The following is a 15,358-nucleotide window of genomic DNA, read 5'->3' as shown; positions in this document are numbered from 1 at the left end:
GGCCTAATGGCCGCATCTACTTCATTTGTCACGAATGAATCCTGAGATTAGATACGTACCCTGGCATTTGGCACTCCCTCAAGGACAGAATGCTCCATCTGCCCTCCTCTCTTGAGGCCTTCCTCGTGGATGTGGGCGTCACAGAGCGTAGTACTTAGGACCCTGGACTCCAGATCCACATCTCAGCTCTGTTGCTCCTGGGCTTTGTGACCCTGGGCTAGTGACTCACCCTCTCTGGGCCTGAGGTTCCCCCCCATAAGATGGGAATCATGATAGAGTCCACCTCAGAGGGCAGTTTCGATGCCTCAGCGAAGTCTTGAGGAGTCTAACACAGAGTGATAGGTAAACAATCGGCCATTGTGTTACTATCAGCCCCTCCCCCCATCTCTCAGGTTCCCATGCTCAATCATGGTGGAGTTTCCTCCCAAAGAGTATTTTAGAATGATTGGGAGCATTTTTGGTTGACCTAAGGGGTGACACTCTGAAGGCCTGCCCCACAGCCGGGGAGTCTAGACATCCTGCAGAGTTTGGGACAGTGTCCCACAGGGAAAGATCATCCCACTGTAGGGAAGCCCTGCTCCACGTCACTCCCTTCTACTCCTCCCCCCTCCACCTCCCCACCTCCTCTGTAGGTGCTGAACATGCATGGGAAGGTGGTGACTGTCAGGCATCAGGCTGTGACCCGGAAAAAGGACAACCGCTTTGCCGTGGCCCTGGACTCAGAACAGAACAACATTCACGTGAAAGATATCGTCAAGGTCATTGACGGTCCCCATTCAGTGAGTACAAGTTGCTGCCCTTGAGCTGCATCTGAAAGAGCTGGGGTGGGGCAGGGCATGACCTCATGAGAGTGACTCTTCTCTCCCCCATTAGGGCCGGGAGGGGGAGATTCGACATCTTTATCGCAGCTTCGCCTTCCTGCATTGCAAGAAACTGGTGGAGAACGGGGGCATGTTTGTCTGCAAGACCCGCCACCTGGTGCTGGCCGGGGGCTCAAAGGTGAGGCAGGCGTGACGCACCCTGGCTGTCAGGTACCTGGCTCGGCTGTCCCGCCTTGCCTGGTTGTAGGAGAGAAAAGATGGGGCCTGTGAGGGATTAGGAGAGAAAATGTTATTGTTAGGTCCTTGGCAAAGAGTGAGAAAAAGGTTTATTTGGGATTCTGAGCTGTTCACTGAATTATTTATTCATTTAGTTTAATTGGGCACCTGCTAGGTGATTCAGCAGCAAATGAGACGAAAATCTCTGCTCTCCTAGAGCTGATACCCCCGAGATGAACATGCAAATACTTACATACTTAATACAATGTGAGGTGATGGCGAGCACGGTGAAGAAAAATAAAGCAGTGTAAGGAGACAGGGAATGAAGGGACTGCTGCTTTAGACAGGAGGGTAAAAAAGGCCTCCTTAGGAGGCGACATTTGAGCAGAGACCTGAATGAAGGGACGGAGAATCATGAATATCTTGGTGGAGCAGCAAGTGCAAAGACCCTGAGGGTGGGATTGCAGGGAAGTTGGCATCCGATAGGAAATCAGGCCTGGGGTCTGGGAAGCTGCCAGCAGGAGGCGTCGTCTCCTCAGGGACCTGCACGTGGCATGACTTCCCATGGTTTGCAGTTTTTGTGTCTCCAGGAGCTTAAATTTCTAACTAGCCAAATTTCTGTCCCACACTTTGGGCAGGGGAGGCCCAGGCCTCTTGATTGACAGGCTCACAGTGGCAGAGGGGTGGCAGTTGCCCCCAAAAGAAGTTGAGGCATTATCAAGCAGAAGGAGGGAGGGATGGCTGCCAGGGTGGAGGCAGTCTGTGGTATGGGGGTTGGGGGCCTGTCACCCAGGCCCTGCCACCCCCATTCCCTGACTGCCAGTTTACTCCTTGCCCCTCCCCTAGCCCCGAGATGTGACCAACTCCACCATGGGTGGCTTTTCCCCTATGAGCCCCCGGATCAGCAGCCCCATGCACCCCAGTGCTGGAGGTGAGAGGTCAGGGGCCAGGGGCGCGTTGGGGTGGGGCTGGGGGAGAGGGGGTCGTTCAGCCCACACTGAGCACCTGCCCTGGGGCTGGGCCCTGTCATTAGGGGGCTCATCCCACAGGAGGACAGACCTAACCCCACAGTGACATCCCATCCGAGTGCCGAGGTCTATGATGGGCAAGCCCAGGGGCGGGGGCCGGGCAGAGGAGGCTCCTCACCTAAGTAGCAGGGAGTGAAGCAAGTGAAGAGGGGTGCTTGAGGGGGCCCTGGGGGACTGGTGACATTCTCCCTCCCCAGGTCAGTGCGGCGGCTTTGGTAGCCCAGGTGGTGGCGGCGGCGGCATGAGCAGGGGCCGGGGGCGGAGAGACAACGAACTCATCGGCCAGACCGTGCGCATCTCCCAGGGGCCCTACAAAGGTGACCTTCGAGGCTGTTTGGAGGCCCGGGGAGGGGCCTGGTGAAGGAAGGCCCCTGCCCTGACCTCCCCTCCCCGCCCCCGGCAGGTTACATTGGCGTGGTGAAGGATGCCACAGAGTCCACGGCCCGTGTGGAGCTGCACTCCACCTGCCAGACCATCTCTGTGGACCGCCAGCGCCTCACCACAGTGTATGGGCAGGGCCAGGGAGGTCGGGGGGCGCTTGCTGGCCGGTGAGAGGCCTCTATTCACCGCATTTATTCTCCGTGTGCACAGGGGCTCTCGGCGCCCAGGTGGCATGACCTCGACCTATGGGCGGACGCCCATGTATGGCTCCCAGACGCCCATGTACGGCTCCGGCTCCCGTACGCCCATGTACGGCTCCCAGACACCTCTCCAGGATGGTGAGTGTTCCCAGGGACAGGGAAGAGGGGTGATGAGAGGACCTGGAGACAGGACAGAACTGACGGACACATTGCTCTCCCCTACTCTAGGCAGCCGCACCCCGCATTACGGCTCACAGACGCCCCTGCATGACGGCAGCCGCACTCCTGCCCAGAGCGGGGCCTGGGACCCTAACAACCCCAACACCCCGTCACGGTGAGAGCAGCTTCCCTGAGGCCTGGGTGTGGGCTGGGGTGTGGGGAATGGTCATGCGTGTCTGGGCGACACAGGGTCTGTGGGGCCCACCCTGAATTCTCTGCTTCGGCCCGGGCTGGTCCACGGGAAGGAGTAGGCATGGCCGCGGGCAGGGAAAGGCAGCCTCCTCTCCAGCGCCAGCCACAGGAGCGCACTGTGGTTGCCGTGGGCTTGGGGTTGCGTGATCCTGGGCTGGCAGCCTCATCTCTCCGCATCGCGGTCTCAGCTGTGGAGTGAAGACAGCGTCAGGAACGCCTGGAAGGGGCTCCTTTGAGAATGAAATTGCTTCAGTTTGGGCCTGGTGTATAGTACCATTCTGGAAGCATCTGCTGCATTACTGTCACCACAGTCATCCTCAACAGACTTCTCTCCCCAACAGGGCTGAGGAAGAATACGAGTATGCCTTCGATGACGAACCCACCCCGTCCCCACAGGCTTATGGGGGAACCCCCAATCCCCAGACACCCGGCTACCCAGACCCCTCATCCCCACAGGTCAACCCTCAGTACAACCCACAGACGCCAGGGACGCCGGCCATGTGAGTCCACTGGGGCCAGCACTAATCCATCTACCCCTGCCCAAACCCTCCCCACTGCCACCACCACCTTTCCTTTTCCTGCCCCAGCAAATACCCGCGTCTCTCCTTGTCTCTGCAGGTACAACACAGACCAGTTCTCCCCCTATGCCGCCCCCTCCCCGCAAGGCTCCTATCAGCCTAGCCCCAGCCCCCAGAGCTACCACCAGGTGGCACCTAGCCCAGCAGGGTACCAGAACACCCACTCTCCAGCCAGCTACCATCCCACGCCCTCACCCATGGCCTATCAGGTACTGGTCAGCCTGCCTGTCCTTGAGGGTAGTGGGCTAGGGCCGTCTCAGGCCTATAGGAAGAGCCAGGCCAGATGACTCTTCCCAATGGCGTTCCCGCTTTCCCTTGCAGGCTAGCCCCAGCCCCAGCCCTGTTGGCTACAGTCCGATGACACCCGGAGCCCCCTCCCCTGGTGGCTACAACCCCCACACACCAGGCTCAGGCATTGAGCAGAACTCTAGCGACTGGGTAACCACTGACATCCAGGTGAAGGTGCGGGACACCTACCTGGATACACAGGTGGTGGGACAGACAGGTGTCATCCGCAGCGTCACGGTACGTGGGGCCCAGGGTGGTGGGTGGGCAGGCATCCTCTCCTTGGTACCCCTTGATCTCTGTGGTTACTTTTTTTCCCTTTTAACTGTGTAACCACATATTCAAGTACCCATGTATAGCTGAAGAAGCAGATGAGGAAAGGTTTAGAATGCAGGGATTTCTGCTTGCTCCGCTCACTTCTGCCTGTCGTGCTTGAGGCTGAGCCCCCGTAGCCTGGAACAGTGCCCGGCACACAGGAGTGTGTTTGCTTTTTCACGTATTCCTTTGAGAGATAGTTCAGTAACTTGCACCGAGTGCTGCCTCTGTGCCAGGCTCAGGCTTAGCGCCAGGCACCCAAACCCCCGGGTTCTCCCTTCCCCAGACTCACCGAGTTCCCTCCAGCCTCAAGGTTTTGCACGTATACTTTGTCTTAGTTTCATTCTTTGTCTAGTTAACGCATGCTCACCCTTCAGGGAAGCGCCTAGGCTATCTCAGGTCTGCCTGTGACAGGTCCATGTAATTCTTCATGTCGTCTACCTCCTGCCTCAAAACGTGACATTTGCCCTGGCATGATGCTGTGATTATCAAGCCTGGGTTTTATTCCTTAGGATGCCTACTTCCTAGATGAAGGACTGGCGCCTTTTTGGCCCTTTAATAAATATTAATTGAATTGATTAAACAAACACCAGAGACCAAGACAGTTTCTGCCCTCATGAACCTCACATTCCACTGGGGGAGATAGACATGTTTAGACATGTCCCTCGACAGCGACAGCCCAGAGTGGGCAGAGCTGGGATGGAGGAAGCCCAGAGGGCAAGGGGAGCTATCAGGAGCCATGTTACCCAACTTTGGGGGGAGTCAGGGAGGGCTTTCTGGAGAAGGAGACATCTGAGCCAAGACCTGAAGAAAGAATAGGAGTAAGCTAAGAAATGACTGGGGTTGAATGTGTCCCAAATGGAGGAAGTTTGATGTGCAAAGGCCTGGAGGTGAGGTAAAGCCTGCTGGATTTGGGGAGCCGAAGTATGTTTGTTGTGGCTGGAACATAAAGAGCCAAGGGGAACGGGAAGGATGAGACCAGGGAAGTGGCCAGGGCCAGGCCAGGGCCAGACCATGTGCCAGCCTGGGGAACTTGGACTGTCCAGAGGGCACAGAGGAGTTATGGAGGAATCTAAGCAGGAGAGTGGTGGGATGGGATCTGTGATTTGGAATTAATTCTGTGTTGCTGTATCAGGGGCATATTGGGGGTGGTGAGACTGGGGCCAGGAGCCCAAGGGGAGGTTAGGCTGCAGTAGGGTGGGGCTGTAGGATGGAGAGGTGGGAGGGAGGTGAGAAAGACCTTCAGGAGGCAGAATGGACAGGCCTCAGAGCTGGAGGGTTGTTGGTGAGGGAGGTGACCAAGATGAGGTCCAGAGCTCTGGCTGGGGACTGTCCTTGTAACCAGGGCCCAGGAGGAGGAGGTATGGGGAAGAAGCTGAGGCCAGTTTGGGACATAAGAGTCAAGGGCCAGAGAAGCAGTCTCCCTTTTGACCTAAGTTAGTTTCGTTCTGGTGCTTTGCTGATCAGGTCGCCCCGCTCCACCCACCCTGTCCCACAAACCAAAGGCCTCAGGCCTTGGAACCAGGCCCAGCTTTGGCCTTTCCTGTCCCTGTGTCAGAAAGTGACTTGATTTCTCAGAATGAGTCCTGAGCCTGTGTCCCCTGTAGTGTGGGCCATAGTCCTGTGTCAGGAGCAGGACAAGCTGACCAGGCTGTCCCCACCCTCCAGGGAGGCATGTGCTCCGTGTATCTGAAGGATAGTGAGAAGGTTGTCAGCATTTCCAGTGAGCACCTGGAGCCCATCACCCCCACCAAGAATAACAAGGTAAGGGGAGGGGACAAGGAGATGAGGGGGCAGTGGGCTGCTGACATGGGACCCTGACCACGTGCCTCCCACCCCCAGGTAAAAGTGATCCTGGGTGAGGATCGGGAAGCCACAGGTGTCCTGTTGAGCATCGATGGTGAGGATGGCATTGTCCGCATGGACCTCGACGAGCAGCTCAAGATTCTCAACCTCCGCTTCCTGGGGAAGCTCCTGGAAGCCTAAGTCGGGCAGAGTGGGTGGACTTCGGCAGATAATCGCGCAGATGAAGAGTGACCCTCCTCCCTGGCCCTTTGGCCCTGACACAAGATCCTGGGCCTGGGGCAGGACTAGGCTAATTTTTCTGGATTTCCTTTTCTTTTCCTTTCTAGGTTTTCATCTTCTCCCTCCCCGATACTCACGGGAATCAGAGCAGAGTCTGATTCCCAACTTCTTTTACCACCTCCCTCCAGCTTGCTTTTGTGTTAGATTCTTTCAATAAAAAGAAGCTGTTTGGTCAAAAGTCCTGCGTGTGTGTGACAGAGAGGGGTCTTTTTGTAAGTGGAGTTATTTGCAGATTCCACTTCCTTGCTTTGTGGTTGGGGCAAATAACTGGGTCCTACCTAAGTCCTGTTTCCCCATCCAGAAAATAATTACAGTGCCTGCCCCAGAGCGCTATTGAGAGGAATGTATGAGACCACATCAGACAGAGATGAGTAGAACAGAACTTGCCATGTGATTGATGAAGTGGTGTCTTATTCAGGCATGACTTACGCTATGTGAAATCAGTTAATGTTCCCCAGCAAACCTAAATTCCTCCTATGGTGCAGCATACAGCACTCGATGGTCCTTTTCATTGAGCCCTAATAGCAGTGACACCAAAATAACTGTAGCTTGTCTGATGACCTGGGGCATGAGTGGGAGCAGTGTAGAGAATGTGGTTTTAGTACCTTGAACCTCTTTCCTTCCTCATTTTTCATGTCTTTTTACAAATGTATTATAAAATATTTTAGATGTTCAAAAAGATACACCAGGAACACCCATGTCCCCATCACCCCGCTTAGGAAACAATATGTACCACCACATAGTTAGGACCCCCTTCAGTAGGCCCCCAATCCATTCCCCTCCAAAAGTAACCACAGCCCTGAATTTGGTGGCTTTCCCTTGCCTGACATTGTACTTTTGCTACCTTAGTGTTTATGTTTTTAGAGTTTACATAAGTAAACTTGCCTGCTACTCAAAATAATTTGGGGGTGATTCACCTGTAGCCTCTGATTCGTTGTTTCTCGCTTGCTTGCAATGAGCCCTACCCAGCCAGACATGCTGCTGAGCCCCAGAAGAAATGGTTGGCTCTCCGATCCTTTACAGAAACTCAGGGTAGGAGGGAACAAGGAGAGAAGACAGATTCGGCCTCCCAGCTCCACGTGAGGAAAATAGTTTTTGAGGGCTGGCTTTTCAGCCCACTTTCAGGGCCTCAGTTCCTACCTCTGATAATTGGGAGGTGAAGGCAGACTCCTGCAGAGGGTGAGAGGAGCCACCTGACTGGTGACTATTTGCTTTTTGGACAAATCGGGCAGATAATGGATTCCTTCATTATGATCTTAGCTTCACCTCTGAGTAATGGGTGTGATCCCTGTCCCCGCCACGTCAAGTTTTGCAGGGGAAGTGGCGCTCTGTGCGGCCCAATCGGAGCATAATGCCGGATGACTTTGTATCCCAGTTGGCGCACCGCAGGGCAGTCAGGAGACTGGTCAAAGTCGAGCTCGCCAGCGCCAAGCGTCCCGAAGCCTTTTGTCTCTCTCGGGCTCCCGTCCACCCGCCCCGCCCCCGCGCCCTTATTGGCGGTAGCCCCGGCCCGGGGAGGACGAAGAGGGAGCGAGTGGGCGGAGCCGCGTGGCGTCAGCGCAAGATGGCGGCCTCGGCGGCACTGTTCTCGCGCTTGCGGGGCGGTCTTCGGCTGGGCGCGCGGGGACTGTGCACGAGGCTGGCGACGCCGCCCCCCCGGACCCCAGACCAGGTTAGCCGAACGAGTGTGGCGCCCTCGGTGCAGGGGCCTCTTCTTGGAGTTACGGACATATCGCCGCCGTCTGGGGGTTCTAGGACGCCGCACCTCAGGGTGTTGAATGAAACGCCGCCCGCGTTTCGGGGCGCTTCCCCGCCTTCCGAGTGGACAACACTTGCTCGCTTGGGCTGGATGCTGGGCGCCCAGGTGCATCCTCTAGACCCCCACCTCCCACCCACCTGGGCGCCGGGGAAGGGGATCACCTGCTCCCCATCTCAGTGACCACTCAGGTGATACTTGAGGGGCAGGGGCTTGGGACGCTGAGGTCCCAGCCTGGCCTTGGGCGTATTTGCTCCGCGTCGGTGGTGGTGGCGTGGTGAGGTAGATGTTCAGGCTTCCGATTCGACCTGCCTCCATGTTGACAGAGACCCAGCCATTCCGACCTCCACGTCTATCACTTCTGTGGCCTACTTCCCCCAAGCCCCAGACGAGTGATCGCCTTTCCCCACCTCCGCTTCCATCCCTTCCCCTCTGTACTCGGCTACCTTGAGCCCGAGACTTCCGGATATCTTAACTCGCCCTCCTGTCCCCTGTCTGCCCTCGGTCCCCTTGCTTCAGGCATCCCGATCTGGGCACCTGGCCTGTCAGCTTTCCACGCCTTAGCATCCTGGCTCCGGGCAGTCTACTTTTGACCGTTTTGACCCTCTGAGGGGGCCTAGTCTCTCGGCTGCCCCTGCAGGGACACAATGTCCACAGCTATGTGGGTGTCTGCTTCTTGGATCGCGACCTTGATTTTTCTTGGACCGGCCTGCCGGAATCATCCTGACCTCTCTTCCCTCTTGGCCGACCTCCACTTCTTCGATCGCAGGCCGCAGAGATTGGGAGCCGCGGGGGCACGAAGGCACAGGGGCCGCAGCAGCAGCCGCGCTCAGAGGGTCCCAGCTATGCCAAAAAGGTTGCGCTCTGGCTTGCTGGGCTGCTTGGAGCTGGTGGGACCGTGAGTGTTGTCTACATCTTCGGTGAGTGCCGCCCCCACCCCCGCCCCTGTTTTCTGGACCTCCCAAATTCCACTGTGGAACCTCCCTCTCATACTCCCTAAGAGCTTCTCTCATCTTCATGGCCCGGCTCCTTCTTCAATAGGGCAGCCAACTAGGATACCTACTTTGGAAACTGAGGAAATCTCCTTTCTTTTGCCTTCTCCTTCTGCTTAAGGTTCTGCTCTTTCTAGTTGGTTCCTGTACCAGGCTCCAGGGAAGAGGGGAAGATGGAGAAGGACAGACCTGCACCAGTCTCCTAAGCTTTGTCTTCCCTCAGCACCAAAAGGCCCAGCCCTTGCCCTAGTTCCTTTATCCCTCAGAGACCCAGGAGGCCTTGCCCTGGCCCCCTTTCGCTCAAAGACCCAGGAATCCTGGCTCCCACCCTCCTCCTCTCTTGAATCCAGGAGTCTGTGCTTTTAGCTTTCTTCGCACAGACCCAAGAGTCCAGACTCATCCCCTTCCTCAAGACCCAGGAGACTGGGCCCCAGTGCGTCTCGTTCATCCCTGTCTCCCTTGCAGGAAACAACCCTGTGGATGAAACCGGTGCCAAGGTGAGGGGGAAAGAGACTGAGGACTTGCCAGGAGTCCTAACCCATGGGTATGAGAGGGGATCCCTTTTGGTCTGTTTAGACTCATTTCTGGCCTGGAGTGAGCCTGTCCCTCCCAGGGACCTTTTTCTACTCGCCTTGGGGCCCTGGAGATTCCTTTTCTGGGTGTGATAGGGTTTTGCCTTTGCCATCCCAAACCTTTCATTTTCTCTCTACCTCCCAGATTCCTGATGAATTCGACAATGGTGAGTAAATAAGCACAGATTCTGGGGTCCCCTGACCTTCCCAACTCTGCCATTTGTAGGGATGTCTCCCTCCCCATCTGATGTCCCTAGCCCCTCCTCTTTCTGTGGGTGAGGTGGGGGGGGCAGCAGCTGGATAGCTTTCGGGGGAGGAGCATTACAAAGCCCCAGCCCCCTTCTCTGGCCCCTCAGCCCCTGGAGCAGATGGTCAGGGACAGATGGGGGAGGGGAGCCCGGGGTGGGAGGGCTTGGGGAGACAGGGACGCCTATCTCCAGACACATGGCTTCCTGTGCCTTAGATTGAGCAGCTGCAGCCCCTAACCCCCTCCTCTTTATGACAGCCTCTTTTTGTTACCCCCCAAGTCCCTACCCCATCCGGCTCCCTCCTCATTTCCAAAACAATGCCTCCTTCCTCCTTCCTCCTTTGGTTAACCTGCTTTTGGTGGGGAGTTGCTGACAAATTGGATAGTAGAGAGTAGTTGTCAATTCTGTTACACCTGGCCCTTCCCAGGAGAAGAATAAAATTGGTGGGTCCAGAAAGCCACCTGTTTGTGCCGGGGAAGTTTGCAAACAGGCATGTTAATACATTGATTGTTTTAAACTGGGCAGGTGGGTAAGTGCTGTTTTAACTGGACAGATGTGGAATCATACTGGCTTAAATCAATATACTGGTTTAAATTGGGCAGGTAAACATGCAGGTTTAAAATGTATAAGTTTACTAGCTTAATTGGTTTTTTGGGTTTTATTTTCTTTCATTTTTTGGTACCCTATCACTCTTATGTGGCTATTAGCTGGTTTTAATATTGTGGTTTTTAAGAGGCAGGCCCGTAGATAGAACGGGACTAAAAATACTGTATTGAAGTAGGCAAGCAGTCATGTAAGTTTGCTGTTTCAAACTGGATCCAGTATATTCATTTAAACCAGGGCTTTTCACCTGGTTTGATACTTTGGACAAGGTAATTCTTGTTGTGGGGGACGGCCGTGTGCATTGTAGGATGTTTAGCAGCATCCTAGGCATATATCCACTAGATGCCAGTGTTGTAACAATCAAAAATATCTTCAGAAGTTAGTTCAATGGTGCCTCTGTAGGCCCGGCTACTTGGAAAGCTGCGGTGGGAGGATCACTTCAGCCCAGGAGTTTGAAGCCAGCCTGGGTAACACCAAGCCCCTGTCTCAAAAAATGTGTGTATGTCTCCAGACTTTGCCAAATTTCCCAGGGGAAAAGGGAGACAAAATTGTTCTTATTTGAGAACCCCTGGCTTAAAGTGTACAGATGTGTTTATAATAATATATTTGTGGTTTAATTAGACTTAGCATGCTGGCTTAAAGTGGGCAGATCTGGAAACCTAGTGGTTCAGGATGGACTAAATACATTGGCATAATGTCAGATTTATATGAATGTGGGTTTTAAGTGGGCCGATGTATATAGACGTTCTGTTTTATACCTGTGTAGTCTGTGGATATGAGTATTCAGCTTAAAATGGGGGCAGGTAAATACATATCTTTGTTCCTGTCTGGTGGTAGGTATATCATTGTCTTCTACCTTTGGACCTAGAAACGTAGATAATAAACCCCTGGTTTGTCTGGGAGGTTGAGCAGTGGCTTATCTTGGAATCCCTTTGTGCCTGGTGTTCTCCTAGATCCAATTCTGGTACAGCAGTTGCGCCGGACATACAAATATTTCAAAGATTATAGACAGGTGAGCAGGTGCCCTGGGCCGAGTCCCCGTCCCTCCCTCTCCAGTGCCCGGCCTCCTTGTCTGAGTGCCCCCGTGCTGTCCCTCTCCCACAGATGATCATCGAGCCCACCAGCCCTTGCCTTCTCCCAGACCCTCTGCAGGAGCCGTACTACCAGCCGCCCTACACGCTCGTCTTGGAGCTCACTGGCGTCCTCTTGCACCCTGAGTGGTCGGTGTGTCCTGGTGGAAGGCAGTGGGTTGGGGATAGACCTGGGCGGCTGGGTTGTGATGACACGAGCTTCCACCCCAGCTCTGCTACGTGATCTTGGCGAGGAGGTGTCGCCTCTCACCGCCTCGCTGTCCTCAACTGGCAAAAGGCAATAATGATAATACCCACTCTGTGGGATTGCTGTAGGTGTGCCTTGGCACACAGTAAGTGCCGTAAAGGAGTCAGCTCTTATTCTGGGACCCAGACCCTCAGTCACAGCCATGGTACTCCTGAACCCCCAAAAGCCACAAAGACAGGGGAGAACTCTGGTTCTGGGAATCCCTCAGGCTGGGTCTCCGCCCTCTTGGGAACTCTGCGGGCCTCTGGGTCCCAGTGTTTCACTGTCTTCATTGTCTCCCCAGCTGGCCACTGGCTGGAGGTTTAAGAAGCGCCCAGGCATTGAGACCTTGTTCCAGCAGCTCGCCCCTTTGTACGAAATCGTCATCTTCACTTCGGAGACGGGCATGGTGAGGCTCTGGGGCAGAGCAGGGATGGTCAGCGTGGCGGGAGGCGTGGGAGAGCCAGAGGGCCAGGGCTTGGCCTGACCTTTTCTCTCTCTCCCTTCCCCCCCAGACTGCGTTTCCGCTCATTGACAGCGTGGACCCCCATGGCTTCATCTCTTACCGCCTATTCCGGGACGCCACGAGATACATGGATGGGCACCATGTTAAGGTGCCATGTGGGGGTCATGGGTCGGCCTCTGGGCTTTGGGGGGCTGGCACTGCCTTAGGGAAAGAGGGCCCAACTCCGACCCTAGCCTCAACACTGCTCGTGGTTCTTCCCAGATTCAATTCCTCTGGCAGGACACAAGCCTCCCTGGCTGGGCCTCTGTGCCCTTCCTCAGAATCTGGGGGCAGGAGTCGGGGGAAAGAGGGGTCTCCCTAAGGAAGACAGCTGGGTGAATGGTAGGGACATAGCATTTGGAAGCTGGTTTTTCTCTCTGTCTGTAACTGAGTGTTTCTGGGACTGTGTGTAATTATAATCACCCAGGCGAGACCATTGGGGTTTGTTTGACCTGGGGTCTGTTACTGTGGCCAGTGATCTGTTTGGGGCTCTGTGGGTCTGGCTTTAAGTATCCATCCGTCTGGGTGTCTGTTGGTTTCTGTCTGTGTCTTGGTGAATCTGGGCTTCTGCGTTGTTTTGGGAGCTTTAGAAGTTTGTGGGCTGTGGTTGAAGGTCTTGGAGGGTCTTTGTCTGGCTGCCTGGGTGTTGCAGATCTCTGTACTTCTTTATCTGTGGGAGAGGTTCTTACACCTGCAGTGTATGCTAGTCACCTGCCACAGTGGCTCAACAGGCAGGTGCCTACCTCCCTCCCCAGAGAACCTCTGAATCGGTCTCTATGTGCCTGGGCCCTGGGTCTAGGAATCTGTGTGACTGGCTCCCCAGCTCCCTGTGATATTTAATGCCATCCTCCAAGCGGTCTTTAGGAGGCCCCGCCATGGTGATCCCTGTGCGTGTGTGTGTGTGTGGTCTCCCTCTGTGCGTTCGTGGTGTCTCAGGACATTAACCTGACCTCTCACTCACTCCTAGGACATTTCATGTCTGAATCGGGACCCAGCCCGAGTAGTCGTCGTGGACTGCAAGAAGGAGGCCTTTAGCCTACAGCCCTACAATGGTGTTGCCCTGCGGCCCTGGGACGGCAACTCTGATGACCGGGTCTTGTTGGATCTGTCTGCCTTCCTCAAGAGTGAGGCTGACCTCTGACCTCCTGGCCTCTGACCCCAGAGCCCCTGACCCTCAAGAAGAATGATAGATGTTTGATTCTGGTTGCTTTTCGTGTAAAGCTGGACAATTGAGTGTGGGAGGTCCTTGAGCATCTTGGCGTCTTTAGGAACTTCTTAGAATGTTCGTGGTGCTCCTCTGGAATGTTTAGGGGACACTCGGGAAAGTTCAGGGGACCCCTTTCAGAATGTTGAGAAGCATTCTAGGTGGCAGTGACCCCCCCAGTGTCTCACCTTACCTTGTGGGCTCTGCCTCCCTCTGGCCTTGAGAAGCCTGGCTGACCCCCCCCCCGCCTGTGTGCCCACAGCAATCGCACTGAATGGTGTGGAGGATGTCCGGACCGTGCTGGAGCACTACGCGCTGGAGGATGACCCACTGGCGGCTTTCAAACAGCGGCAAAGCCGGCTAGAGCAGGTCAGTGCCCGGATCCCAGACCAGAGGATCAGTTTTGAGGCTCCTGAAGGAGGAGCCCTGGAGCAGCCTGTCTCCGTGCTCTGCTTGGCTGTTTGACCTTGAGCAAGCAACTCTTTTTTGCCCCAGTGTCTGTCTGACCAGGGCATGTAGCACAGCCTGTCTTGTAGGGCTGTTGTGATGAGGGGGTGAGTTGATTCTGCAGCCTGCTCTGAGGACAGGAAGCAGGAAATGGCATGTGTTTGGGATAGGTCTGGGAGAGGGGTTGCCCTTGACAGTCTTGAGTAGGTCTGGGGGTAGCTTGTGGAGATGGACTGTGGGTTTAGATAGGTCTGGAAAGAGAGATGATCCCTAGGCACTTGATCCAAGGGTGTGGGGAAGGAGTTCTGATGGTCTTAGTGGGACCCTGGTAATTTGGAAGTGGGGCCAAGAGATGGATTATGTCTGGGAAAGACTTTCCCAGGGGTCTAGGCTGAGGTTGACCAGATTCTGGGTTTGATTCCTGAAGGTAGGGCTAGAGCTTGGGGGACCTCCAGCATCTGGACAGGGGTCATGGGACTCAGGGCTAGGCACAGGGGGGCCTAGGGAGCAGGATGATACAGTCTGGGGAAGAGGGCGATGGGGTTTGGGTCTAGGGTGTCACTAGCATCCGGGTTGGGGTAACAGGGTCTAGGATAGGATCCCAGGATTCAGGGGAGGGGCCCTTGGGTTCTAGGGAAGGGGATTATGGGAGTTTTGGGCCTGAGAAGCTACTGGGGTTCAGGAGTGAAGGCCCTGAGGGCCTGGGATTTGAGTATGGCGTCCCCCCAACATCTGAGCCTGGGTTTCTGTGGCTCATTGCTGGCTCTTACCAGTGTCTGGGCTGGGGCTGTGGGGGGTGTGGGGAAAGGGGTCTGAGCTGGGTGAAGGTCCGAAGGAAAGGTGGGCTGAGAGCTGGGAACCTGAGAGTCTGGGAGGAGGCTCTGCCCACCCCAGGCTGACCCTGCCGGTCTTTTGTCTGTCCCCGCCTGACCCCAGGAGGAGCAGCAGCGCCTGGCCGAGCTCTCCAAGTCCAACAAGCAGAACCTCCTCTTCGGCTCACTCACCAGCCGCTTGTGGCCTCGCTCCAAACAGCCCTGACCTCTGGGTCTCTACAAACTCAGTGCCTGGGTCTGGAGCCCCAGGCCCCAGTGCTCCCAGACCAAGGCTTGGGCGGCCACATGTCCAATAAATTGCATCCAGACTCCACAACTGCTGTGTCCAGAGAGTCTCCAGATGGGGGCATCAGGGTGAGGTCTGGGACTCTGGGTCATCGTCCCACGGTGGCTGATGAGCTACGAAGCACGGAGTGGGTGCTCTTTAGATCAGGGTTGGATTTTAACCCTGAATCTGCGAATCTGAAAACTTGGGTCCCCGATTGGCTGTGTCTTCTGTGTGCTGTGTGATCTGCAGGAAGTACATCTCCCTCGCTGACCCCAGATTCCCCATGGCAGAGA

General features: G+C 55.4%; 2 protein-coding genes across 3 annotated transcripts in view; both read left to right on the top strand.

The window, feature by feature from the left end:
• SUPT5H (suppressor of Ty 5 homolog (S. cerevisiae)) overlaps positions 1–6,494 on the top strand; it is a 27,706-nt gene extending 21,212 nt beyond the window's left edge. For both annotated transcript variants that reach the window (XM_012657029.1, XM_012657030.1), the window contains exons 19-30: positions 633–779; positions 874–999; positions 1,884–1,968; positions 2,263–2,382; positions 2,469–2,571; positions 2,657–2,784; positions 2,875–2,980; positions 3,399–3,557; positions 3,676–3,844; positions 3,957–4,160; positions 5,904–5,999; positions 6,078–6,494. In XM_012657029.1, the coding sequence (XP_012512483.1) occupies positions 633–779; positions 874–999; positions 1,884–1,968; positions 2,263–2,382; positions 2,469–2,571; positions 2,657–2,784; positions 2,875–2,980; positions 3,399–3,557; positions 3,676–3,844; positions 3,957–4,160; positions 5,904–5,999; positions 6,078–6,221 (1,587 nt within the window). In that variant the 3' untranslated portion in view covers positions 6,222–6,494. The remainder of the gene's footprint in view (positions 1–632; positions 780–873; positions 1,000–1,883; positions 1,969–2,262; positions 2,383–2,468; positions 2,572–2,656; positions 2,785–2,874; positions 2,981–3,398; positions 3,558–3,675; positions 3,845–3,956; positions 4,161–5,903; positions 6,000–6,077) is intronic.
• Positions 6,495–7,507: 1,013 nt separating this feature from the next.
• Positions 7,508–15,113, top strand: TIMM50 (translocase of inner mitochondrial membrane 50 homolog (S. cerevisiae)). Its single transcript, XM_012657111.1, has 11 exons — positions 7,508–7,992; positions 8,846–8,996; positions 9,534–9,565; positions 9,786–9,807; positions 11,445–11,503; positions 11,596–11,715; positions 12,113–12,217; positions 12,324–12,422; positions 13,281–13,437; positions 13,780–13,886; positions 14,901–15,113. Exons 1-11 carry the CDS (start codon positions 7,672–7,674, stop codon positions 15,000–15,002), a joined length of 1,275 nt encoding a protein of 424 aa, XP_012512565.1. The 5' UTR covers positions 7,508–7,671; the 3' UTR covers positions 15,003–15,113.
• The last annotated feature ends 245 nt before the right edge of the window (positions 15,114–15,358 follow it).

This window comes from Propithecus coquereli, unplaced genomic scaffold (genome assembly GCF_000956105.1).
Source record: "Propithecus coquereli isolate 6110/MARCELLA unplaced genomic scaffold, Pcoq_1.0 Scaffold53, whole genome shotgun sequence".
Taxonomy (NCBI): domain Eukaryota; kingdom Metazoa; phylum Chordata; class Mammalia; order Primates; family Indriidae; genus Propithecus; species Propithecus coquereli.
The sequence above is the reverse complement of the archived record's forward strand: the minus strand, read 5'-3'. Positions and strand labels throughout refer to the sequence as shown.

Excerpts from the sequence above, each read along its gene's own strand:
- TIMM50 (XM_012657111.1), top strand. The coding sequence starts at position 7,672 with ATGCCGGATGACTTTGTATCCCAGTTGGCGCACCGCAGGGCAGTCAGG. Across the intron at positions 9,566-9,785 it reads TGGATGAAACCGGTGCCAAG|ATTCCTGATGAATTCGACAA; the intron begins GTGAGGGGGAAA and ends TCTACCTCCCAG. Across the intron at positions 11,504-11,595 it reads ATTTCAAAGATTATAGACAG|ATGATCATCGAGCCCACCAG; the intron begins GTGAGCAGGTGC and ends CCTCTCCCACAG.